This window comes from Prunus dulcis, chromosome 8, assembly GCF_902201215.1.
Source record: "Prunus dulcis chromosome 8, ALMONDv2, whole genome shotgun sequence".
In the NCBI taxonomy this organism is placed as follows: domain Eukaryota; kingdom Viridiplantae; phylum Streptophyta; class Magnoliopsida; order Rosales; family Rosaceae; genus Prunus; species Prunus dulcis.
In genome coordinates this window covers 5071157-5097360 of record NC_047657.1, presented here as the reverse complement: position 1 = coordinate 5097360, position 26204 = coordinate 5071157, and the positions used below count along the sequence as shown (strand labels likewise).

The 26204-nt window shown below is 41.7% G+C and overlaps 2 protein-coding genes across 2 annotated transcripts; both read right to left on the bottom strand.

Annotated features, from left to right (window-relative positions):
- Window positions 1-1031: 1031 nt before the first annotated feature.
- Window positions 1032-4508, bottom strand: LOC117638195 (GDSL esterase/lipase At4g16230-like). Its single transcript, XM_034373325.1, has 5 exons — window positions 4101-4508; window positions 3439-3672; window positions 2480-2726; window positions 2007-2057; window positions 1032-1230 (listed from the first exon to the last, which is right to left on the bottom strand). The coding sequence occupies exons 1-5, from the start codon at window positions 4506-4508 to the stop codon at window positions 1049-1051; spliced, it is 1122 nt and encodes a 373-aa protein (XP_034229216.1). The 3' UTR covers window positions 1032-1048.
- Window positions 4509-8792: 4284 nt separating this feature from the next.
- Window positions 8793-16038, bottom strand: LOC117636429 (leucine-rich repeat receptor protein kinase EMS1-like). Its single transcript, XM_034370913.1, has 2 exons — window positions 15053-16038; window positions 8793-9956 (listed from the first exon to the last, which is right to left on the bottom strand). The coding sequence occupies exons 1-2, from the start codon at window positions 16013-16015 to the stop codon at window positions 8859-8861; spliced, it is 2061 nt and encodes a 686-aa protein (XP_034226804.1). The 5' UTR covers window positions 16016-16038; the 3' UTR covers window positions 8793-8858.
- Between the last annotated feature and the right edge of the window lie 10166 nt (window positions 16039-26204).

Here is a 26204-nt window from a genome sequence, read left to right as displayed (position 1 = left end):
AAAGAAGAAGGTTAGAGAGAAGGTTGCTAGCATTCCTCCTCTTCTATTCACCCAGGGCACTTACGTGAGCCTAAAGGCCCTTCCTTAGGCCCAAAGAAATCCTCTCTCTCCAGCTTCCACCATTTTTGAAGGCCCATTCTTTTCAGGCTCATGGGCAAAAATCTAAGTCTAAACATGGCTAGAGAAAAAAAAAAGAGAGAAGGGAATAAGAGATGTGGTGACTTTGGTTAGGAAGAGTCATTGGCATGAGATGGGTATCTCATTGATCATGTTAAGATGAGTATGCAACCGTTTGATGATGCTATTGTTTCGTTCAGTCCAAAGGGGGTGCAATCAAGTAGCTCATCTACTAGCAAAGTATGCACTTAATTGTAATTTTATTGCAACTTGGATTGAAGAGGTTCCGCTTTTGTTGGAGCCAATTATACAAAATGATATCGTTGTATCCTCTTTATTGTTATTAATGAATTCCTCTTTCAGAAAAAAGAGGGAAAAAAAAAAAAAAAGACGTGGTGACTGGAGAGAAAAAAGAGAGTGTTAGGGTTGAAACCGTAACATATTTATAATGTCTTTTAGTTCTTCTTTAATAACCTCATTATATACCTATATTTTACAAAGAAATCTAATTATACTCTAGTTGTATGAGGACTTCATTGCAAACCAGGAGATAGGGGGTTTGACTCCCTCTTGGGGCACAATTTTTTGCAATCTTTGGCGATTGCACAAGTCGGTTCGGTACTAGACCGATTTATAGCAGTTCGGTCTAATTCTATAGATTGAGCGGTTTCGTGTTCTCAATTCCCAGCCCTAGAAAAATTATAGATGATGTTTTTCAATGGGTACATGGATTAACATAGGTATCACTACCTCCTCATGTACTTTGAGGCCTTTATTCTCTTTTTGGCAGGCTCTATGGATATTTTGATATCAACAAAACACAAATGCAATTAGTAAATAGCATAAATAAAAGAAAAATATGTCAAATTTGAAGGTCTTGCTTCAAATATGTCAATCTAAGTAGTGGACAAATATGGAAATGAAAACCTAATCAAAGTTGAGCTAGTTGTCTGACATTAATTGGATAAACATCAAATTCAAGAGTGGAAGCATAGGCCTTGCTTGCTATTTGAAAATTTAAAGCTTCTGTTGGATGCAACCCATCAAAGAACACATTTCTCGCCCTGTTCGCACTTGTTTCCCCACCTCTTTCGCATAATACTCCATTTCCACCTGCACACAAAAAAAGAAAAAAGAAAAAAAAAAGAAAGTGTTTCATGAATTCAGACTCCATAATACTCCATAAGTAAAGCTCAATTTTACATAAACCCACTTTTTTGGTAATTTTTATGTGGCGTAGTACTTCAACCAGAAGTTTTCATCTAGTAGAGGGTTATCAATTAAAGATCGTTTGAAGGCTTTTTTTTATTTATTTAGTTTTTTTAAAAATTAATTGCACAAAATTACGGCAAATAGTAAAAGGTTCCTAAACTTTTTAAAAAGTGCTCATTATTTTAGTGCTCGTACTTTCAAATTAATAAATGTGGTCCTTATAATTTTGGTTCATATATATACATCAATTTGGTCATATTGTCATTGCATTCCATCATAATTTTCATTAAAATTGATTGCGTATCATCACCTAAAAAGCTTCAAATTGGTAGTCAAAATATAGCCCATCCGCCCAATAAACAATAAAAAATCTCCTATCTTTTCCTTAAAAAGGTCATCTACTTTCTACTTACGAGTTCACATTAGGGTTTCATCAAGTAGAGCAAATGATCTTGTTGAGAAAAGAAAGTGAGCTTTATTTTGTCATAGTGAATTGGTTGTATTTTGACAAAAATTACGACTTTAAAGTTGGTCGCACGGCCACTTCCACTGAAGGTTTTGATGGAATGCAGAGGCAAACACCAAATTTATGCGTACAATTACAACTGTACACAAATAATACAAATATCCGTAAGAACGGCATGATAGCAGGCTATCAAAAGATGAAAGGAAAGAACCTTGAATCTGGGAGGTCACTTTGCAACAAGGGTTTCTTGTGTCTTCAAAGCCTGTAATAAATGCAACGAAAATAAGTCACTACTTGGTAAGAAATAAAGAAACGAAATGAGTTGGACACAGGCAATTCCAAGTCAGAAAATTTCTTCCCCAAATGATGTTCTAGCACACATGTTAGGTCGTCCATATGGCACAAAATGAACGGGAAAGGTAAAAGGAGAAAAGCAAAAATGGAAGATAACTAGCACTTCTCGTTTGTTATCTATAATTCCAAATTTGAATAAACGAAACAATGGCACCTTTTTTTGTAACAAATTTTGTGAGCAGCACTAAATGTTTAATGCTATAGGAACAATGTAATACTTTGTTATTCAAATATCTGATATTAAATCATACTATTTTGCATTTAAAAAGTATGAAAAATTATTATTTTCCCTTAAAGAACACATGAATAAAAGATTATTTTCATAATTACCTGTGGAAGCCGGATTCTGGATGATATTAGTCATAATATTATATGTGTTGACCAAAGCAAAATTGAAGTCAGGCATGCTTCTTTTGAGAGCATCTAGCAGTATCTTCAACTGAACGTTGTAGATCTGAGCTGCTTGGCTCAGAGCTCGAGGGCTGCCTATAAAATTTGGTCTGTTAAGCACGGGACTGTAGCCTAGTGGATTTATTGACATTACCACAAATTTTCGACCTCCCAAACTATACAATTTCTGCAACAATAAAGCGGATCAGGATTTAAAATATTGTGTGTCAAAAGTTGGACCAGAAATATAAAAAAAGGCTTAGTCGAATATGATCGAGAGAGGAATAGTAATCTTTGTGACGTTGTCTTAAAGGAGTTGTAGACGCCTCCTTATGTGTATGTTATAACTATTGTCTACAACTTCAATGTACAACTTTTGAAACTCATAAGATGTATGATTCCTTAAGCACGATCACGACATACGATATACTTATAAGTGTGTATTAGATTACCCATTAATTGAAGAGAGGAAGAGAGGAGATAGTAGGAATATGGATGAAAGATGATTGGACATGAGGGTAAGGGAACTTAATCGAACGTATACTCCATTTTTTCTGAGAAATATGTACAAAAGACGCGACTTTTACTTGACCTTTTAGTAAGAGACTATGAATATTCACTTTAAACTCATGGGTCATATCATAATGAAAAAGTATATTTGGCCTAAGATTGGTGGTTTCAGATTCAAAACCTATAAGAACTAACCCATTTCCCCTTCCTACCTTTGGAAAAAAAAAAAAAACAAAACAAAAGAAAAACCAACATAACTTTTCACAATAATTACTTAATAATAAATAATTAGATTTGCATCTTAATAAAAATAAAAATAAAAACATAAAAATCCAACCATTTGTAGCAAGTTGGAGAATTCTTGTTATATATTATATATCAAAATGCACCTGGAGTTTTTGAGCCAGAGAGGCTATGAGGGTTCTAGTGAAGGCTTCAAGGCCAAATTGGAGGTAGGATCTCCTGACGAAGTAGTTGAACATGTAATCGTTCCCACCAACTCCGACAACAAACAAGTAGCTTGGAAGTGATTCAGAGCTTTTGCACCCCAGCTCAGCTTCTAGCTCTGGCAATGTCTCCTCCTCAAAGTCCCGGATTTGCTGGCTCAAACTGATAACATTGCCCTGATATTTTGCAGACGAAATAAAATTTGAAATTAATATTATTTTTTGTATGAATAGGGATCATTAATATTGTCATACAGGTCATGCGTGTGAAACACGTGAGTTATTTGTCTATGGTTGCCACTGGTTCACAAGTTATGTATGAAATTAACCCCTTTTGCATGAATGAAGAAAGATTAGTTGGTACAAATTCATATGACATGCGATCTTACGGTTGACAAATATCTATTCTATCTCTAGTACGAAAATTGAATATATTCAGTCTAGATTTAAGGGCATGTTTACTAACTTGGAATCAAAGTGAACATAAATCGGAGTGAAACATGAATCGGAGTGAACACGAATCAAAGCGAGCACGAATCACTCCAACACATTCCCATTAATTAAAGTGTTTACTATATAACGAAGATCAGTATAGTTCGACTTACCGCAACTGACCCGGTATCATCTAATATACCGGAAGAGCCAGAGGCATGGTTGACTCCATGAACAATTTTACTTCCCTTAGTTGAAGGGTCTTTAGAAGGTGGGATGAAGGAAGGAAGCTTGAGTTGGTCACCAAGAAGGTCAACTACATTTTTGCCATTTGTGAATCTCCCAGAAGGTCCGTTCGGGAAATCAATACCATATGGCAAATAATCGGCTTTAGCCCTGCTTTCAAAGAAGTTATTGTTGCCATTGTCGACCAGAGAGCTTCCAAACACAAACATGCCTCTGGTCGCAGCTCCATCTTCTGCGAAGTTACAAATGGAAATGGATAGAGGCAGACAAACAAACAAAGAGAGATATAAAAACACAACTTGTTTGGAAGGTTGTTTTAGAGAGTGGTATCGCATGGTGGGTGGTTTCTGTTGTTTTTTTTCTTCTGTTGGAGGGAAAGAAACAGGGGATGTATGAACTGGTATTTATATGAGTAGTAAAGGCTTTCACCTTTAACACACCTTTTCTTTTCCTCCCACTTGCAGCCCTTTCATTATTGTTTAGACTTTATGTGCGACAGTTTTGTGAAATTTGATGCAAATTATTTTGTTTCCCAAGTTTTGTTTTAATATCAAAGTTGTTTTAATAGAAAGGACACTCTTTGGCTTCTTACAAACAAATCACAGTTCGACATATATGCAAAATTAACTTATTAAAACTTACAAAAAGAAAAATTTATGTACACATGTCAAATTGTATATTGTTTAGGAATACATACAAGGAGCTAATTATTTTTCTCTTGAACCGGCCATATATTTTGAGATTTGCTAGATCCAAATTTTTTTTGTTATTTATTTATCAAATCTCAAGTTTTTTTTCTTTTTGATATTGCAATATTCTAAAACTACTATAAACCAACTAGCCTAACATTATTGGTTTGTTCTCACGCCATATATATGCTTTCTAAGAGCACTTTCACCCCAAAAAGGCAAGGGCAAGATAATGTTTGTCACTATTCACATGAATAGTAGCAAGCCTTTTTTGTTTCACCCCGAAGGGCAAGGGAAAGGGCAATTCCTATTAACTTTAATTTATTTTCTATTTTTTATACTTACCATTAATTTTGATAAGCTTTTCGATTGCCATGTGTCACTATTTATTATAAAATTCTCACCTAAATTTTAGATAACATTTTCGGATAAAATTTTCAAATTAAATTTTCGGATAAGATTTTCGGTTGCCACGTGTCCATATTTTGTTATGACATTCATATCTCAAATTTCAGATAAGATTTTCAGTTGCCACGTGTCGATATTTATTATAAAATTCTAATATCAAATTTCAGATAAGATTTTCACCATCTAAAATTGTGCCACGTGTCATATCTGTCTTCTAAAATCCCTTTATAAAACTACACCATCAACTCAGACCTCTCACACCATATCTTCTGTATCCTTTCATTTCTTAGATTTTACAAAACACATTCTACTCTCAATATCTAACCTGAGGAGGGTGTTGGAGAGGCAACAACGAGAAGATGAAGAAATCAGGCGCAGACGTGCTGAAGAAGATCATGACTTGGATGAAGAGGAGGAAGAAGTTGTTTTATGGGTATGCTCAATCAATCAAGGCAACGCCACCATCGTCATGCCCCGAAGTAGGCAGACATAGGCACTCTCGGGGTAAGAATCTCTTGGAAGATTATTTATCCCAAATTTGTTATATCATTTTTCTTATTTTTGAGGGAGATATAGAATGCAGCCCCATTTATTCCAAAAAATCATGCACAAGGTTTGCAATTACGACATATACTTCGTTCAGAAGTACGATGCTCTTGGGGTTTTGGGTATTTTTCCGGAGCAAAAACTTACAACTGCTTTGCTGATGCTTGCGTATGGGGCATCTATAGACCAGGTGGATGACATTGCTAGGATGAGAAAATCAACTATCTTAGAGTGCTTGGTCAGATTCTGTAATGCAATAGAAAATCTCTACACGAGGGATTACCTCCGCAAACCTAAGCCTAGGGACCTCCGAAGGCTTCTATGAAAAGTTGAGGCTCGAAGTTTCCCAGGCATGATTGGAAGCATCGACTGCATGCACTGGCAGTGGAAGAATTGCCCAACAACTTGACAAGGAGATTATGGAAATATGAATGGCCAAAAAAGTATAATTTTGGAGGCCGTTGCATCATTCGATACTTGGGTTTGACATGCCTTTTTTGCAGCTGCCGGATCTCTAAACGACCTTAATGTGCATGGTCAATCCTCAGTATTCAACGATGTCTTGAGAGGTCATTCCCCCCAGATCACGTATCAAATCAACAATACCGTACACTCAGGTGCATATTACCTAGCCGACAGAATTTATCCGAGGTGGATGACATTCGTCAAAACAATTTCGAATTCCCAATTGGAGAAGGAAAAAAACTTTGCTACCTTTCAAGAGGGTTATAGGAAATACGTGGAAAGGTGTTTGGTATCCTGCAAGCTCGTTGGGCAATTATTAAAGGTTCTACTTGTATGTTTGATGAGAAGGTGCTTCGGAGCATTATGATGACTTATGGAGGATGAGTATGATTATGATGCCCCAGAGAAGTTCGAACCCAATCTTATGAACACGACATTGACAAGAATTTATGAACAACACGTGGGAGCAAATGGACAACCACTGGAGCACGAACCGTTGATTAGGGACGGTTGATACAACAACCCTATGATTGACCCTTATTAGGAAATGCAATCTTCTGATGTTCATGAGAGACGTCAAGTTGACTTGATTGAGCACTTATGGGAGATGAAAGGCAATAATGGTGGATGAAGTCAAGTTTAATGCTTTGTTTGGAATTATGCTTTGTTTTGTGTGTGGTTTGTAATGAATTCAGGTTTGTTTTGATGTATAAAATGTTTTTAATAAATAGCTATATTATTTAATGCTTTCTTTATTCAATAAAAGAGAAACAATACAACAAATTAATACATATGGCAACTCTTTCAATATAACCTTATGGTTTTGATCATTTAACCAATCCGTGTTGCTAGGTACATCGTCATGGAAAAGCTTTCTTGTTATAACATCCATTCGTTTTAGCTTCCAATAGGGCTTTGTTTCAGGAGACATATGACTCGTATCCATTGCCATGATTTTCATCTCTCTGTCCTCCATGCCTTATTCTTGTGCCTAATGTCTTTCAATTGCATATGCTTCATATCGTGCCTTGTTAGCTTCTTCTCTTTTCAAGTCTCTATCAATTCTCAGTGCCCCGCTCTTAAAAATTTGCTCTAAAAATTTTGCACATTCAGTGTTCAAAATGCTCTCTCTCTTGGCCTTTGCTGCCTTCCTCCCAATATGCCTCGGCTCACATTGGATTGATGAGTCTTGATCCATTGGGGAGTCCAAAAGCGAATCGGTTGCCAGTGAATCGTGCAACGGCGTCTCATTCAATACAACCGTCGGACCAGTGAAAATAATTTTGAATCTCGAACAATACTTCACAACGTTCCAACATTGGTGATTGATGAAACTTTTTTTGTCTTGGCTAATGGCACCGAACCACATTTGTGCTTGAATAATCTATTAAAAATAATACTTGAAAATGCAAGAAAATATATATAAAAAATGAAAATGCAAGAAAATATAAATAAAAAAATTGTGACATTAAATTGAATAAAACGGCATTTATAAATATTTTACCTCGTCTGCAAGATTTTGACCGCTTCGAATATTGTCCCTCACTTTGCCAACACATCTCTCCATTTCTCTAACTGTTTATTCAAAATTTTTCACATACTAGCCAATGCCATTTCCGTACAAGCCAAACCCGATCTTTCACAAAATTCTCCATGAATTTTTCTCCACATATGAGAGGACTTCATCTCATTGCCTGTGATTGATGACCAACTTTGACCCAATGCTCACACAACAAAATATCTTCCATGGTTGCCCACACGCCTCTGGCTTCGATGGAAGAGGCCATTTGTATTTTTACACAAATAGAATTTAGTAGTAGAAAATTTGGTGTGGAAAGTGAAAAATATTTGAAGGAGAAGAATTTGTATGAAGAATTTGTATGAAGATTTGGTAGGTCACGCGGCTTCTTCCCGTTAGTTTCTGTTAGCACTGACGTCACACTGATGTCAGCATGATATCACAGTTGACATTAGCAGCCTTCGCGCCACAGCCGTGGGCTTGTCCGGGTTGGTAGGTCCCTCCCCTTGTAGGGGTTGGACCTTTCGCGCTGAAGGGATTTTTTGGGCTGTAGCCCCCTTTTGCATGCCCTCTCCCCTTGCGGTGGAAGTGCTCTAATTATAGGTACAAGGTTTAGCATCACATTGTTGGTAAATTAGTCTAACAATGTATGTAAGTTAAGCCTAACTTTTGTAGGTTGTTTGGGCACATTGATGTGGAAAGGTACTCAACTAACTTTGTACGATAAGCAACTAATTTACCTAACATTGCACAATAACATAATTACACAAGTAGTTAACTAAGGTCCTTGTCACGAGCTCCTCAGCCACAGGTTTTAGATACAGCTATGTTGATATCCATGCACCCTCCTCTTCAAGGTGTAAATTAACTTTGCCCATTTACTGATATTTTGTGTCTCATTTATCCTTATCATTAAGTTCGTTAAAAAAATTTATTTAAAAAGCTGACATGACATGAATGAGATTCATTATTTTGCTTAAATGTACGCCACATGTGTGAAAAATAATAACAAAACATTTTCTTGTAAAAAGCAAAGGTAAAAGAATTCACATCATCGCCTAAAGAGCAATCAGTTTCTTTTTTTTTACCAATTTGTATCCTAATAGTGATATAGCAAGGATGGTGAATCCTCCGACAGCAAAAACAGCTGCTACAACTGCAAGAAAAATTATCTCAGCACATGACATTTTCGCCTTCTCCGATTTGGGTGAAGTTCTTGGTGGTTCTGTGTGACTGGTATTTGTCAAACCCTCATTTCCACTTGTGTTGACGAAGACCCAAGAACCAAATTTTGGAATTTCTCCAGAAAGCTTATTGTTGGAAAGTATCAACTGCGTCAAGGCTCCCAACTGCCCAAAAAATGTGGGTATCTCACCTGAGAATTTGTTATTTGAGAGATCCAGAATTTCTAATCCCGTGAGCTTGGCAAGAGTTACCGGAATATCTCCTTTAAAACGATTGCTGCTGAGATTCAAAGCAATCTGCAGAGTAGTTGGCATGCTTGGAATGTCACCGCTCAAGTGATTTTCTCCAAGTTGGAGTTCCATCAGAGAAGTCATGGAGCCAATATTTTCCGGTATCGAACCACTGAGATTGTTGCCTTGTAAATTCATGTTAATGAGATTCTTCAGGCTCGCAACCGAAGGTGGTATTGAACCATTCAGAGAATTCCAGCTGATATTCAGAATCGACAACTTCGACATTTGAGCAATTTGAATTGGGATTTGTCCAGTGAAAAGGTTAAGTTCAAGTTTCAAGACTTGAAGATGGCTAAGCTTACCCAACTCCATTGGCAGAGACCCGGAGAGCTGATTCCCAGCCAAATTCAACAGCATCAAATTCTGGCAAAAACCCAATTCAGGAGAAATCAATCCGGTCAATGCATTGTTTTCCAGCTCCAAGTAAGTTAAGTTTTGGAGTGTGGCAATGGCCGCAGTTGGAATTACATAATCAAGTGAATTGCTTCCCAATCTCAATCTGACCAAGCTCGGAGAAAGAGCTGTAGGTATCGATCCGCTTAATCCATTGTTAGACAAGTCCACAGTCTGCAGATTCAATGGGGACAGAAGATCCGATGAAATCGAACCACTTAAGCTATTGTAGCTTAGGTCCAAATTTCTCAGATGTTTTGTAATTCCCGCAGGAATTGAACCATTGAATTTGTTAGAATTTGCAGCAAAACGGGTAAGGCTTGTGATATTGGAAAGGCTTTGTGGGATTTCGCCAGATAAATTATTGGACGACAGAATCAAAACCTCCAACTTGGAGAGCTCTCCAATTACACTAGGAACAGACCCAGAAATATTATTTACACTAAAATCAATCAGAGTCAAATTGCGGTAGCCCACAACTTCAACAGGGATTATACCATGAAACATATTCATAGAAAGCTTAAGCTCCTTCAAAACCTTGGATTTTCCAAGACGGGTAGGAACAGAGCCAGTGAAATGGTTCAAGCTAAGGTTCAAGCTTTTGAGCCCAACTAACCCATCTAACTCTAAATCAATGGTTCCATTCAACTTATTATGAGACAAGTCTAAGAACTCCAACTCAGCAAAACCAACAAATACAGGCAAAGAACCCTCCAAATTGTTATAGCTAAAATTGAGTAGCTTTAGCTCATCAAGTTTTCCACAATCTGAGAGAAACCTAGATGGGATTTTGCTCAGACGATTGCCTGAAACATCAAGAATCTGCAAGGACTCAATCTGGCAAACAAGGGGCAAAAAATCTGAGGAAGATAGAGAAACCCAAGATAAGGAAATTTGGATAACAGATGAATTGGAGGGGGCCTTGCAGCTAACTCCTTTCCACAAACATGGGTTCGACTCTTGGCTGACATCCCATGAAATACTAGGGACATTTAGACTCTTGGAGAGATTGATCATAGTGGTTCTTTGGTTTGAGGATAGTTGAGACAAAACCATAGGATAAAAAGAGAAAGAGAAGGAAAAGAAGAAGAAGAACAAGTACCTGGCCATTTCAGCTGTGCGTCAGACCTTGGACTAAATTTCTCTGTTATGAATTTGAACGCAATTGAAAACAGAGTTTTATAAACACAGAGAGGGTTTAAGGAAACCAACTTATTGCTGGGGGTTTATGGCCATTTTGGGGAATGGAAATTTGTGGGAGAAAAAGAGAGGAAACTCAAAATTTGTGGGACCCACACCCATTGGGTCAGTTCAGCGAGGAGACTAGGACTGAGAGCTGACTGCTGAGACTCATGACCAAAAAAAAAAAAAAAACAAAGAGCTGAGAGTAAACAAAAGTCTGACTGGATCGTCTTCTCCATTTTTCCCCCATCAACACGTAAGTGGAAAACCGAAGGAAATGATTTGGAAAAAAACAAAGTGTTGACTAGCTTGTTTAAAAAACGCGTAAGTGGAAATGATTTGGAAAATTTGTAACCCAAACAAGTCTGCTAGAATCTGAGAGGACTTGCTTCTTATTGCTACTTTTCTTTCAATCTAGGGCACCACCGCCGCCTGGACCTTGATCAAAAGGACTCCAAACTTTTTATGTATATGCGTATATTTTTTTGGACCTCCGAAACTATATAATTTCTGCAACAATAAAGCGGATTATGATTAAAAATTGTGTGTCAAAACTTGGCCAAAACAAAGTTTAAGAGAATCTTATATAATCTCTTATTTTATTTCATCATTATTTGGTAAAACGTTTTTCCAATGCCGTTAACTGCAAATTAGTTTCTAATTTGGACCGGAAATTTTCTTAGTTGTACTCATAAACTCATATATATTCAATGAATTGTCTAAGGGTTAATTTCAGTTTATTACTCTGTATTTGTAACATAAAGACATGCCAGTCCATGTGCTTTTAATTTTTGTTAGTCAAACTGGACTTTCATTCATAAGAAAGGGTTACAAATAAAGCCCAATATAACAAAGCTCCAAAAGGGCCAAAACAAACTAAACCCTAGCAACTAAAACAGAACAAGAAAATGCCGCCAAACAGGTCTCTAGTATTGAGTGGGTCGTCGTCTTCTCCATTTTTCCCCCTCAACACGGGCGTTGACCAGCTTGTTCAAAAAACGCGTAAGTGAAAACGACTTGGAAAATTTGTAACCCAAACAGGTCTACTAGTATCTGAGAGGACTTGCTTCTTATTGCTACTTTTCTTACAAAAACATAACTAGACATACTTGTTCTATATGAACATGTTAACTAGACATACTTGTTCTATATGTTCATACAAAAACATAATCTTAACCATATTAATACTGTAAAATAGCTAGAAAACCAAAATCAAATCAGTGGAAAACTTTTGTGAATAAAACTTCATTAGCATGCAAAATGAGCTGTAATTAACTTTAGGCTATAGCTGAACCTTTTGGTGAGTAAAACTTTACGATCTTACAAACTAGGGCACTGGCTCAATTTGAAAAACTTTTGGTGAATGAAACTGAATGAGCTTATAAAATAGGGCAGTGAGTGTGAAGTCCAAAAACTGTACATCATTTCTCCCATTTGGGCAAAACACTCACGACTTGGTTACTCTTGAACCGAATATCGTTAACCTCAAAACATGTAGTTACTAATTAGTATACATTGACATAATATCATTAACCTCAAATTACTTAGAATCAAACTAGAGACATAAAGCTTCACATAAAAGAAATTTAGAGTCTATTTAATGGTCTAAAATGACCTACAAACTTCACTTTATAAAACCTGCCGGCACAAAACTTTTCTAAAATATATAATTTAAAACATCTTTATTCCCACAACTGTATGTATGCCATATTCTCACTTTTGATCACAAGACTAAACCACAACATGTCTTGTCTTGTGTCATTATGAATTGAACCATACTAGTCCTCATTTGAGACGAAAACTTCATTATATTTGGATCATTTAGCCTTGAATATTTAAGATGTTATATTCGAAGAAGTGCTTTGGCAATTCAACCAATACAAAATCTTTGTTTAGTCTTCAGTCATTGCTCATGAACCTAAACCTGCAATTTTGTTAGCCTTATGTCATTTCTCATGAGCCTAAGACAGTGTAGTTGTGCTTCCTCTGCTGGCAGCATTGGTATTTTCTCTGAATAAATTAGTATTTACTAATTTATTTAGGACCGGGTCGTTACATGGAGTATGATTTGCAAAATGAGAGGTTTGGGTTCAAGCAACAGGAATGCAACTGATGTCCTTTCTTCTTTCTTTTTTGTTTTTTCTTTATTTTCTATCAAAGAATAAATCTGTGCAAAATGAGAGAATCAAACCCCCCTAGTTCATGTGTACATGAAAATAAAAATAATGATGCGCTTGTGAAGAGAGAATATCAGTGTTGCGGTATGATATCATCAACATCTGGGTGAAAGCTTGGAGGGATATTCCATTCATGTCAAGATAAAAGTTATCAAACTCCATGTGGTTTGACTTTGGTATGCTCATCTCTCTCTACCATACCTCTCACAAATTCATGATATTTCCATATGTTGGCACCAATATAGCCGTAATTACGTTTAATTTTACACATACACAACCAATAAACATGGCTCTTAATCTGCAATGACTCAATCTGACAAACAAGGGGCAGAAAATCTGAGGAAGATAGAGAAACACCAGATAAGGAAATTTGGATAACGGATGAATGGGAGGGGGGCTTGCAGCTAACTTCCACAAGCATGGTTTTGGCTCTTTGTTGATATCCCATGAAATACTAGTGATATTTAGACTCCTTTCCACAAGCATGGTTTTGAGGATAGTTCAGACAAAACCTGGCCATTTCAGCCGTGCGTCAGACCGGGAGAGGGTTAGACAGAGTTTTAGAAACACAGAGAGGGTTTAAGGAAAACAACATACCGCTGGGTTTTATAGCCGTTTTGGGGAATGGAAATTTGTGGGAGAAAAAGAGAGGAAACTCAAAATTTGTGGGGCCCATTTGGTTAGCTCAGTTACTGGACTGTAAGAAGATGAGGACTGAGAGCTGAGACTAAACAAAAGTCTGAGTGGGTCCATTTCTTCCCTAAATGATGGGAACTAGCACTTCTCGTTTGTTGTCTGTAATTCCAAATTTGAATAGGTACTGATTTTCTCATTTTCTTCTTATCCACTTGCATTTCGTTTTTTAAACAAAAATGAGCGTAGGTGGATAAAAGGGAAGTGAGAAAACCATTTGAATAAACAAAACACTGGCACCTTTTTTTGATAACAAATTTTGTGAGCAGCACTAAATGTTTAATGCTATAGGAACCATGTAATACTTCGTTATTCAAATATCTGATATGAAGTCATACTATTTGAATTTAAAAAGTATGAAAAATTACTATTTTCCCTTAAAGAACACAATTTCTTTTTCTTTTTTTTTCTTTTTTTTTACCAATGATGGTGATCCATCCACCAGCAAAAACATCTGCTACAAAAAAAAAAGGAAAAAATTGCAAGAACAATTGGCAGTGCAATTGGTTTTCCCTTCTTTTTCACATGTGCTGTGCTTGGTGTCGTAGAGTTAGTTAAACCCTCATTTCCACTTGTGTTGACGAAGACCCAAGAACCAAATTTTGGAATTTCTCCAGATAGCTGATTGTTGGAAAGTATCAACTGCGTCAAGGCTCCCAACTGTCCCAAACATGTGGGTATCTCACCTGAGAATTTGTTATTTGAGAGATCCAGAATTTCTAATCCCGTGAGCCTGGCAAGAGTTACCGGAATATGTCCTTCAAAAAGATTGCTGCTGAGATTCAAAGCAATCCGCAAAGTAGATGGCATGCTTGGGATGTCACCACTCAGGTGATTTTCTCCAAGTTGGAGTTCCATCAGAGAAGTCATGGAGCCAATATTTTCCGGTATCGAACCACTGAGATTGTTGCCTTGTAAATTCATGTTAATGAGATTCGTCAAGCTTGCAACCGAAGGTGGTATTGAACCATTCAGAGAATTCCAGCTGATATTTAGAATCGACAAATTCGACAATTGAGTAATTTGAATTGGGATTTCACCAGCCAACTTGTTAAATTGAAGTTTCAAGACTTGAAGGTGGCTAAGGTTACCCAACTCCACGGGCAAAGCCCCAGACAGCTGATTCTGAGCCAAATTCAACAGCTCCAATGACTGGCAAGAACACAATTCAGGAGAAATCAATCCGGTCAATGTATTGTTTTCCAGATCCAAGTAAGTTAAGTGTTGGAGTGTTGCAACGGCCACAGTTGGAATTACATCATCAAGTGAATTGCTTCCCAATCTCAATCTGACCAAGCTCGGAGAAAGATCTGTAGGTATCGATCCGTGTAATCTATTATTAGACAAATCCAGAGTCTGCAGATTCAATGGAGACAAAAGTTCCGATGGAATCGACCCACTTAAGGTATTATAGCTTAGGTCCAAATTTCTCAGATGTTTTGTAATCCCCTCAGGAATTGGACCGTTGAATTTGTTAGAATTTGCAGCAAAACGGGTAAGGCTTGTGATATTCGAAAGGCTTTGTGGGATTTCGCCAGATAAACTATTGGACGACAGAATCAAAACCTCAAGTTTGGAGAGCTCTCCAATTCTGTCAGGAACAGACTCAGAAATATAATTTACACTAAAATCAATCAGAGTCAAATTGCGGTAGCTCACAATATCAACGGGGATTTTGCCCTGAAACATATTCATAGAAAGCTGAAGCTCCTTCAAGACCTTGGATTTTCCAAGACGGTTAGGAACAGAGCCAGCGAAATAGTTCACGCTAAGGTTCAAGCTTCTGAGCCCAACTAACCCATCTAACTCTAAATCAATGGTTCCATTCAACTTATTATGAGACAAGTCTAAGAACTCCAACCCAGCAAAACCAACAAATACAGGCAAAGAACCCTCCAAATTGTTATAGCTAAAATTGAGTAGCTTCAGCCCATCAAGTTCTCCACAATCTGAGAGAAACCCAGATGGGATTTTGATCAGATGGTTTTCTGAAACATCAAGAATCTGCAAGGACTCAATCTGGCAAACAAGGGGCAGAAAATCTGAGGAAGATAGAAAAACCCCAGATAATGAAATTTTGATAACAGATGAATTGGAAGGGGGATTGCAGCTAACTCCTTTCCACAAACATGGGTTTGGCTCTTCGTTGATATCCCATGAAATGCTAGTGACATTTAGACTCTTGGAGAGATTGATCATAGTGGTTCTTTGGTTTGAGGATAGTTGAGACAAAACCATAGGATAAAAAGAGAAAGAGAAGGAAAAGAAGAAGAAGGACAAGTACCTGGCCATTTCAGCCGTGCGTCAGACCTTGGACTAAATTTCTCTGTTATGAATTTGAACGCAATTGAAAGCAGAGTTTTATAAACACAGAGAGGGTTTAAGGAAACCAACTTATTGCTGGGGGTTTATGGCCATTTTGGGGAATGGAAATTTGTGGGAGAAAAAGAGAGGAAACTCAAAATTTGTGGGACCCACACCCATTGGGTCAGTTCAGCGAGGAGACTAGGACTGAGAGCTGACTGCTGAGACTCATGACCAAAAAAAAAAAAAAAACAAAGAGCTGAGAGTAAACAAAAGTCTGACTGGATCGTCTTCTCCATTTTTCCCCCATCAACACGTAAGTGGAAAACCGAAGGAAATGATTTGGAAAAAAACAAAGTGTTGACTAGCTTGTTTAAAAAACGCGTAAGTGGAAATGATTTGGAAAATTTGTAACCCAAACAAGTCTGCTAGAATCTGAGAGGACTTGCTTCTTATTGCTACTTTTCTTTCAATCTAGGGCACAACCGCCGCCTGGACCTTGATCAAAAGGACTCCAAACTTTTTATGTATATGCGTATATTTTTTTGGACCTCCGAAACTATATAATTTCTGCAACAATAAAGCGGATTATGATTAAAAATTGAGTGTCAAAACTTGGCCAAAACAAAGTTTAAGAGAATCTTATATAATCTCTTATTTTATTTCATCATTATTTGGTAAAACGTTTTTCCAATGCCGTTAACTGCAAATTAGTTTCTAATTTGGACCGGAAATTTTCTTAGTTGTACTCATAAACTCATATATATTCAATGAATTGTCTAAGGGTTAATTTCAGTTTATTACTCTGTATTTGTAACATAAAGACATGCCAGTCCATGTGCTTTTAATTTTTGTTAGTCAAACTGGACTTTCATTCATAAGAAAGGGTTACAAATAAAGCCCAATATAACAAAGCTCCAAAAGGGCCAAAACAAACTAAACCCTAGCAACTAAAACAGAACAAGAAAATGCCGCCAAACAGGTCTCTAGTATTGAGTGGGTCGTCGTCTTCTCCATTTTTCCCCCTCAACACGGGCGTTGACCAGCTTGTTCAAAAAACGCGTAAGTGAAAACGACTTGGAAAATTTGTAACCCAAACAGGTCTACTAGTATCTGAGAGGACTTGCTTCTTATTGCTACTTTTCTTACAAAAACATAACTAGACATACTTGTTCTATATGAACATGTTAACTAGACATACTTGTTCTATATGTTCATACAAAAACATAATCTTAACCATATTAATACTGTAAAATAGCTAGAAAACCAAAATCAAATCAGTGGAAAACTTTTGTGAATAAAACTTCATTAGCATGCAAAATGAGCTGTAATTAACTTTAGGCTATAGCTGAACCTTTTGGTGAGTAAAACTTTACGATCTTACAAACTAGGGCACTGGCTCAATTTGAAAAACTTTTGGTGAATGAAACTGAATGAGCTTATAAAATAGGGCAGTGAGTGTGAAGTCCAAAAACTGTACATCATTTCTCCCATTTGGGCAAAACACTCACGACTTGGTTACTCTTGAACCGAATATCGTTAACCTCAAAACATGTAGTTACTAATTAGTATACATTGACATAATATCATTAACCTCAAATTACTTAGAATCAAACTAGAGACATAAAGCTTCACATAACAGAAATTTAGAGTCTATTTAATGGTCTAAAATGACCTACAAACTTCACTTTATAAAACCTGCCGGCACAAAACTTTTCTAAAATATATAATTTAAAACATCTTTATTCCCACAACTGTATGTATGCCATATTCTCACTTTTGATCACAAGACTAAACCACAACATGTCTTGTCTTGTGTCATTATGAATTGAACCGTACTAATCATCATTTGAGACGAAAACTTCATTATATTTGGATCATTTAGCCTTGAATATTTAAGATGTTGTATTCGAAGAAGTGCTTTGGCAATTCAACCAATACAAAATCTTTCTTTAGTCTTCAGTCATTGCTCATGAGCCTAAACCTGCAATTTTGTTACCCTTATGTCATTTCTCATGAGCCTAAGTCTGTGTAGTTGTGTTTCCTCTGCTGGCAGCATTGGTTCTTTAGTCTTCAATGCAAGGTCCAACTCCATAATTCCAAGAACAATAACCAAATCCAGTTTCCACGTCCTGTAGTTAATTCCTGTAAGTAGTTCTTATGGAGCCGAGGTTCATGGAAATGGCATTCAAAACTGTCATTCACTGAATATGCAAATGTGAAAATCTTTATCCCAAATCTGTATCGTATTCTCACCTGTAGACAGAGTATATGATGTTTTCTTTATTATAACACCAACACATGATTACCATATGAATTAGCTTTATAAAAAACTTTCACCTTTAGGCAGAAAGATTTTATTATTCATATGTATCATATATATATATATTGTTGATGCTCAAAATGGCCCGGCCACTATTGAGTCCAACTTAGTGATTAGAGGTGCTAGGTCTTCAGCAGGGAAGAGGGCTGAGGCCCTTGGTGAAATGGATTGGTGAGAGACCTGCAGAAGGTAAAAAGAGGAGAAGCAGTCGTTAAGCTTCGGACACCGGTGTGGTGCCGGCCGAAGGCTCTCCGATGCCTAAGTCAGTTACGGGTAGTAATTCTGGCAGAGTAACAGTAAAAATAGGGGAATGGTTCTTGGTTTTACCTGGGTACTGTTCCCTATTTATAGGGAAGTGAAAGTGGGAGCTTTGCACAAAGTTCCAATGTGGGACTTTGTGCAAGCCGTTGTGGTGGCGACACGTGTCCTGGAGATTAGGTTTGGCATTTGGGAGCTTCGGCAGGTGTCCGGCACCTTGGAAGTGTGTCTTCCTTCGGCATGGGAGAAGGCGTGGTTGCCTTGGTGCTAGTCGCTTTGATGCTGGGACTGCTCGGTTCATTATGGTGTAAACAGTAGTCCCCCAAGTTCGCGGTCGAGAAGTAACTTCTGGGTTGGGAACTTGTGAGTTTTGTAATTGTAACCGAGCATTCCAGCTTCGTTGGGAGTCGTAGGGCACTCCCTAGTCCCCCAAGTTGGCAAGCTAGGAGTTGCAACACATGGTAGCTGGGTACCTAGGTATCTGGGCATGTTGCAGATAAGATGGGAGCTGGGGTCCGTAGGGGAGCCAGGCCTTCAAAGGAGCCGGGTCCGTTGAAATGTTGGAGAGGAACGAATTCTTCCACGATTTGTTCATGGCCCTTGCCGTTCGGCAAGGGTCTAGCCAAATACCCCTCTCCCTTTGTTTGAGAGGGAGCTAGGCCTCCGAAGGAGCCGGGACATTTGAAAAATTTTCGACTCTCCAAAACTTCTTCATGGCCCTTGCCGTTCGGCAAGGGTCTTGCTTTTTTTTTTTTTTTTTTTTTTAAAATGTCCGGGCCATTTTGGGAATGTAAGACTCCACAAGGTTTTTCCATGGCCCTTGGGAATGTAAGACCGGTTCGGCAAGGGCCCAGCTGTATACATGTATATTTTTTTTGTTTTGAATGGCCGGGCCATATTGAGAGAGCTTGAAGGCTTTGAGTTGGGCCTTCGGCAAGAGGCTAGGGTTTGGGGTATAAAATTTGGATTATGTAGCATGCCGTTCGGCAGGGATTCATTCGGCAAGTTGAGGCAGAGCAAAATCTTGAAGTGCAATCTTGCCGTTCGGCAAGTTCTGGGATTCTCTGTCTTTGAGCAACGGTTTCGGCAGCTGGGGTTCTTGGAGGAGCTGGGTGGTGCAGCTGTGCTTCGGCAGGGGCAGTTCCTCGGCGGCTAGGAAGTCTTGGCGGCTCGAGCAAGAGTTGAATGTGCCAAAAATCTGAGTGGCTAGACCTTGCCGTTCGGCAGGTCTTGGCCACGGCTCTTTTCTGGTTGATCTAAGCTTGGGTAAGGTATTGGGGTTGGTGCTTCAGCAGCTGGATTTTGTCTTCGGCAAGCAGCGGCAGCACCGATTTGGATTGGAAATTGTTTGTTGTCTTCGGCAGGTCTTGGTTTTGAAGGCAAGGGGTTAGGGCCTTTAAAAAGGCAGCTGGGGGTGTTGAAGTGCTGTCCGAGTAGGGTTGGCTGAACACTTGCGTGGAGTGGGTGCTGTCTTGTAGTGAGCACGGGCTGGCGTGGACAGGCTTCGGCAGGGCAGCTGGTGCTTCGGCTTCTAGTGTTTGCTTCGGCAAGCTAAGGCAGCGGCCCATTTTTATTTTTGGAGACCCTTGCCGTTCGCAAGGGTGATTCATTCGCAGGGGCTGAGCAGGGGGCTGGTGCTTCGGCAAGGGAGTTCCTTCATTGTTTGCTTCGGCAGCTCAAGGTGAGTATTTTTCGAGTTCCTTCATTGTATTTTTGTGGGTCTTGCCGTTCGGCGAGGCCGTTGAAATTTTGTTATTTCCGTATTTGTTGTCTTCGGCAATTGGGCTTGATCCGTGGATGTGGTGTCCGTGAGATGAGCCCCCAATTTGTTGGGGCTCGGGCCTTGCCGTTCGGCAAGCCCATACATGATATGTGTTGTAAAATGTATTTGGGTGCCTTGATAAAATTTTTGCCTTGGCTTTAGACAATTTTGGGCCCTAGCCTTGTAATAATATTGGGCTCATGAAGTAGGCTAGCAACCTTGAAATTTTGGAGGCCTCAATTTGTGTTTGCACGGGCCTTGCCGTTCGGCAAGGCCCCAATTTCACTCAATTTTTGTTTGTGTTGAAATTTGAATTTCAAATGGTGTAGGTACAAGGCATTTAGGAGGGAAAATGAAAGGGTGCTAGGGTTTGCTCGTGAATCGAGACGTCGTACCCTTAGTTGGCTATAAAAAGGAACTTGGGGTGGTGAAGGCATCACACTTGGGTTGAGTTTGAGAAAAATTGTGAGAATTTTGAAGGAGAGGAGGCGATTTCCGGCGAGGAGTTTGTGGTGGTGATAGAGGCTGAGGTGATTTCCGGCGAACACTCGTGGTGCTACAAACAAGGTTAGACCCTATTTCGCTAGAATTTTTGAATTGAAATGTCTTGTTTTGTATGAACATGTTGAATGTTAGGAAGAACATGATGAACATGAGTATGAACATGATGAACACTTTGAATATGTATGAACATGTAGAATTCTTGCCTGGCATGAAGATTTGTCAAATTTCTGTTGTTGTGGTTTGATCTTCTCAGCATGTGCATTAGTTTCTTTTTGTTTCTTGCATACTTGTAGATGTCTGAGAGTTCTGATAGGGAAAGTCTTGACCCCCCTGCCTTTGGTGGGGATGAAACTGAGAGTGAAGAGCCCAGCCAGTATGTATGTTCTGAAGAAGAGAGTTCAGGGACAGAGGGTCCGGTAGAAGGCACCATAGAAAGTAGGATGATAGTCCCTAGGGGTGAGAGGGTTGAGCCATCCGAAGATTCTGGGTCAGCTGCATATAGGGAGATGCAGAGGAATTATATAGAGCTAGAGGCCATAGCAAACCGGGTTCTAGCCTTGCCGCAAATGCAAAAGGGTTCGAGCAACTAGGCATCACCGTCAGGGTCTGTGGGTATAGCTGCGGCTTCGGTTTCAGAGGGTTTAGACATCCTGGCTAGTGCATCGGCATGGCTATTCTCTGAGCGCGGCACTTGCCTGATAGAGTGGGCGTGGAAGGTTGCCAGCAAGTGCCGAGCGTGCTGGAGGTAGGCCGTCATAGAGGCATCCTTAGCCGTGAAGTCCTGGTTGATCTGGTGGACCACGAGTTGTGAATCGCTGAAGATCTGAATTTGCTTGGCGTCCATCTCTTTGGCTAGGCGAAGGCCAGCTAAGAGTGCTTCATATTCGGCCTCATTGTTGGAGGCTTGGAAATTGAAGCGGAGGGCGTACTCGAGGGCAACCTTGTCTGGGGAGACGAGAACGAGGCCGGCCCCACACCCCTGGGCATTAGAAGAGCCATCCACAAATAAGGTCCACAGGGGCTGGGTTAGGTCGAGAGTGTTTTTGGTGGGGGTTTGGTCATGGCTCGGAGAGGGATTGGGTTCGGTTATGAGCTGGGTAGTTGCAGAAGCTTGGGGCTCCGTGAATTCAGATAAGAAGTCGGCCACGGCCTGCCCCCTCATAGCCGGGCGGGGTTTGTAATGAATATCAAACTCGCCAAGTTCAATGGCCCATTTAACCAGTCGCCCAGAAGTTTCTGGCTTCTGCAACACATGTCTGAGCGGTTGGTTGGTTAAGACATGGATGGTGTGAGCTTGGAAATATGGTCGGAGGCGTCTAGCCGAGACGACCAGGGAGAACGCCAGTTTTTCGATGTCTGGGTATCGAACTTCTGCATCTTGCAATGCCTTGCTGACATAATGCACTGGGTGCTCGGCGTTGTCCTTCGATCGAATGAGCACGGAGCTAACAGCTGAAGCTGAGACGGAGAGATAAACCACGAGGATGTCTCCGTGCTCAGGGGTTGACAACAAAGGAGCTCGGCCCATATACTCCTTGAGCTCGCTGAAAGCCGTTTCACACTCGGCAGTCCAAGTGATGTTTCGCTTAGTGCCCTTAAGGGCCTTGAAGAATGGGGCGCAGCGGTCAGTGGCCTTGGAGATAAATCTAGTCAGGGCAGCAACACGCCCTGTAAGGCTTTTGATATCCTTGACCGTCTTAGGTATTGTCATATCTAAGATGGCCTGGATCTTTTCTGGGTTGGCCTCAATACCCCTTTGGCTAATCATGAAGCCAAGAAATTTGCCTGAAGCCACCCCGAATGCACATTTGGTGGGGTTCAGCCTCATCTTGTATTGCTTCAGGATGGTGAACATGGCAGAGAGGTTGGGGATGTGCTGGTCAGCTGTGCGACTCTTGACTAGCATGTCGTCGACATAAACCTCCATGGTATTGCCAATCAATGGGGCGAAAAGGTGGTTCACCAGACGCTGGTATGTAGCCCCGGCGTTCTTGAGGCCAAAGGGCATCACCTTATAGCAGTAGAGGCCTCGGTCCGTGATGAAAGAGGTGTGGGCCTGGTCTTCGGGATGCATGAAGATCTGGTTGTAACCTGAATAAGCATCCATGAAGCTGAGGAGGGCGTGGCCCGCCGTGGCATCGACTAGCTGGTCAATGCGGGGTAGGGGGAAGCTGTCCTTCGGGCAGGCCCGGTTGAGGTTGGTGTAATCGACGCACATGCGCCAGCCCTTCCTTGGTTTACGAACCATCACGACATTGGCCAGCCATGTGGGATAGTCAACCTCCCTGATGAATCGGATACTACTCAATCGATCCACCTCCGCCTTCATGGCCTCATAGCGCTCGGGGTCATAAGCTCGGCGCTTCTGTCGAACTGGTCGGACAGCAGGATTGACGCTAAGCCTATGGGATATGATGTCTGGTGAGATGCCAGGCATGTCGTTGTAGGACCATGCAAAGACTTCGGAGTTGAGGCGGAGGAAGGCGACCAGGTCAGAGCGAAGTTCTGGCGAAATGGAGGTGCCGATCCGGACCTGCCGATCCGGGATGTCGTCATGAAGGGTAACCAGCTCCAGGTCCTCCATAGGTTCGGCCTGTGGTGTTATGGACTCCTCCCTTGGGTCCTCAGGTGGTTCTGTGCCAGCTTGGGGAGGGGTGGGAGCCTGGGTTACCGCAAGGGCTTCACTCCTATGTTGGCGATTGGTGGATTTGACTGCTGAAGCGTAGCAGCTTCGGGCCCCGAGTTGGTCGCCGCGCACCGTGCCTGGGCCATTAGGAGTGGGAAACTTCAACAGCAGCATATGTGTTGAAATAAAAGCCTTCATTTGGGCCAAGGCCGGGCGGCCAAGGATGACGTTGTAGGCTGTGGGGCAATCGACGATAAGGAAGGGGGTAGTGATCGTCGTCCGCTGGGGTGCGACCCCGATTGATATAGGGAGATGGATGCTGCCAATGGGCTGGACCACATCGCCCGAGAAGCTCACTAGGGGTGTGATGCTTCGGTCGAGTAGGTGAGGCGGGACCTGGAGTTCATTGAAGGCCTCGGCAAACATCACACTGACCGAGCTGCCAGTGTCCACCAGGATACGCCCAACGTCAAAGTTAGAAATGTCAGCCCGGATAATGAGTGGGTCGTCATGGGGGAGGATAACACCACGCTCCTCCTCCTCGCTGAAGGTAATGGGGGCCCAGCCAGATCTGTGTGTCTTCGGCAAGCGTCCATGCTCGGTGCTGAAGACCTGGTGCGCATAGGTGGAGCGGACATAGTGTTTGATGGAGTTGTTGGAGGTGCCAGCCAGGGTAGGGCCTCCGCTGATCGTGGAGATCATGTTGATTTGTCTTTGGTGAGGGTTAGGCGGGGCTGGTATGTTGTGGACATAGTTGTCTAGCTTTCCCTCCCGGATGAGCCCTTCAATTATGTTGCGCAAGGCAACACAAGACTCGGTGTCATGGCCGCTGAATTGGTGAAAGCGGCAGAAGACCCCCGTGTTTGGCATAGGCTTGTTGGATGGTCTCCGAGGGGGTGGCTTGGGGATGATGGGGGCTTCACGCACCAGGACGTTCTCATAAGTGGTGTTGAGGGTCGTGAAAACCTCGAACCTGGGCCTGGGTGTGAAGGGAAGAGGGGCCCGATCATTGGTCTTAGGAGGGTTGCCTCCGCTAGAGTGGTGGTGGTTGCCATGTCTGCCACGCTTGTTATTGCCGAAGGAATGCTGGTAGCTATCCTTCCGCTTATGTTGTTGGTTGTCCTGGGCACCGGGGCAGGGGTAGAATGCTGAGGTGGGGCTGGGGTGGGTGCTGAAGCAGGTGGAGGATCGGCGAAAGTGTTGCGCGCCAGGTTGGCTGGGCCACGCTTGGAATTGAAGTATTCAGCCTTAGCGTGGATCGCCGCCTGCTTCATCAGCTCGGTATATGTGTTCCAACTATTGCTATGAACCAGGTAGCGGAAGTTGGACTCGCGGAGGCCGCTCTTGAAAGCGCCGAAGGCAGCGCGATCGTCAGTGTCTGGGCAGCGGGAGTATTCATGGCTGAACCGAGCTGCATACTCCCGAAGGGGTTCGTCCTCAGCCTGCCGAAGCATATACAAGTCGTCGGCAGAGTATAGGCGATCAGTCTGGATCATAAAATGATCCAGGAACGTCTGCTTGAGACTATCAAAGGAGTTGATGGTGCGGGGGTGGAGCCTATAGAACCAATTCAGGGCCGCGCCGCTGAGGGTGGAAGGGAAGAGGAGGCACATGCCTTCATCAGTGAGGCCTTTGCACCCAAGGGCAGACTGGAAGGAGTGGATGTGGGTGAGAGGATCCTCCGTGCCAGTGTAGAAAGCGATGCGGAGTGGCTGGATATCTTTCTCCTGGTGGTAGTGGAGGATACGCTCGGTAAAGGGCCCTGGCCGTGGTTTCGCCCAGAGGGGTTGATGGCTGCGATGTTGCTCGCTTCCAGGCGCCGGACCTTTTCGAAGAGAAGCCTCATAGCCGGGTCGGCATGAGGAAGAGTTTCAAGTGCCAAAGGCCCGGGGGTGGGATAGACAGGGGCTGGGGAATGTTCCCAATCTTCCAGCGTCTCAGTGTGGCGAGTTGGCCAGTTCTCTGAATTATAGAATTCCCAACTATCTGAGTCCCCGACACCTTCTCCGTTAGGTACGCGGACGGGGGCTGGCGATGGGCCCAGGTGTGCCACCCTTGGGTCCTCGAGGTTGACAGGGATAGGGATCGGCCTTGGCTGACGGTCCGAGATGCGATCCCGGCAATCTTGGTAGATCCTGACTGGCTCATGGGGCCGGTCCTTCGGTGGGGGAACGCAAAGGGGTCGTGACGGGGGTTGCTCCGGATGAAGGTGGTCTTTTCCCTTGCGGAGCCTAGATTGGGCCGGGGAGCTGTGGCTGGAATGTGCTGGCTGGTTCGGCTGAGGATTCCCAACGTTCTGGGTCAGGTTTTGTTGGGCATCCTGGGCGTGAGCCCTCTCTTGGTTCCGCTTTAGAGCACGAAAGTCATGCTCTAGCTCAACATTCCGGCTATGAAGATGCTCGTACTTCTCCGACATCTTAGTCATACTATCACGGAGGCGCTCCACTTCTGCCTGGAGAGAGGCGTCTCCCGGAGATTTCCTTCGGGAAGTACCCTCGCGGGGGGTCTGGTGCTGGGTATCGCGGCTATCCTCGGTCGGCATAGCAGAATGTGGGGTGAAGAAGAGGCGACGGGGCCTGAGGGGTGAAGGAGCCAGCTGGGCTGATAGAGAAAGAAGGGATTCAAGTGTCGAATTCCCACAGACGGCGCCAAACTGTTGATGCTCAAAATGGCCCGGCCACTATTGAGTCCAACTTAGTGATTA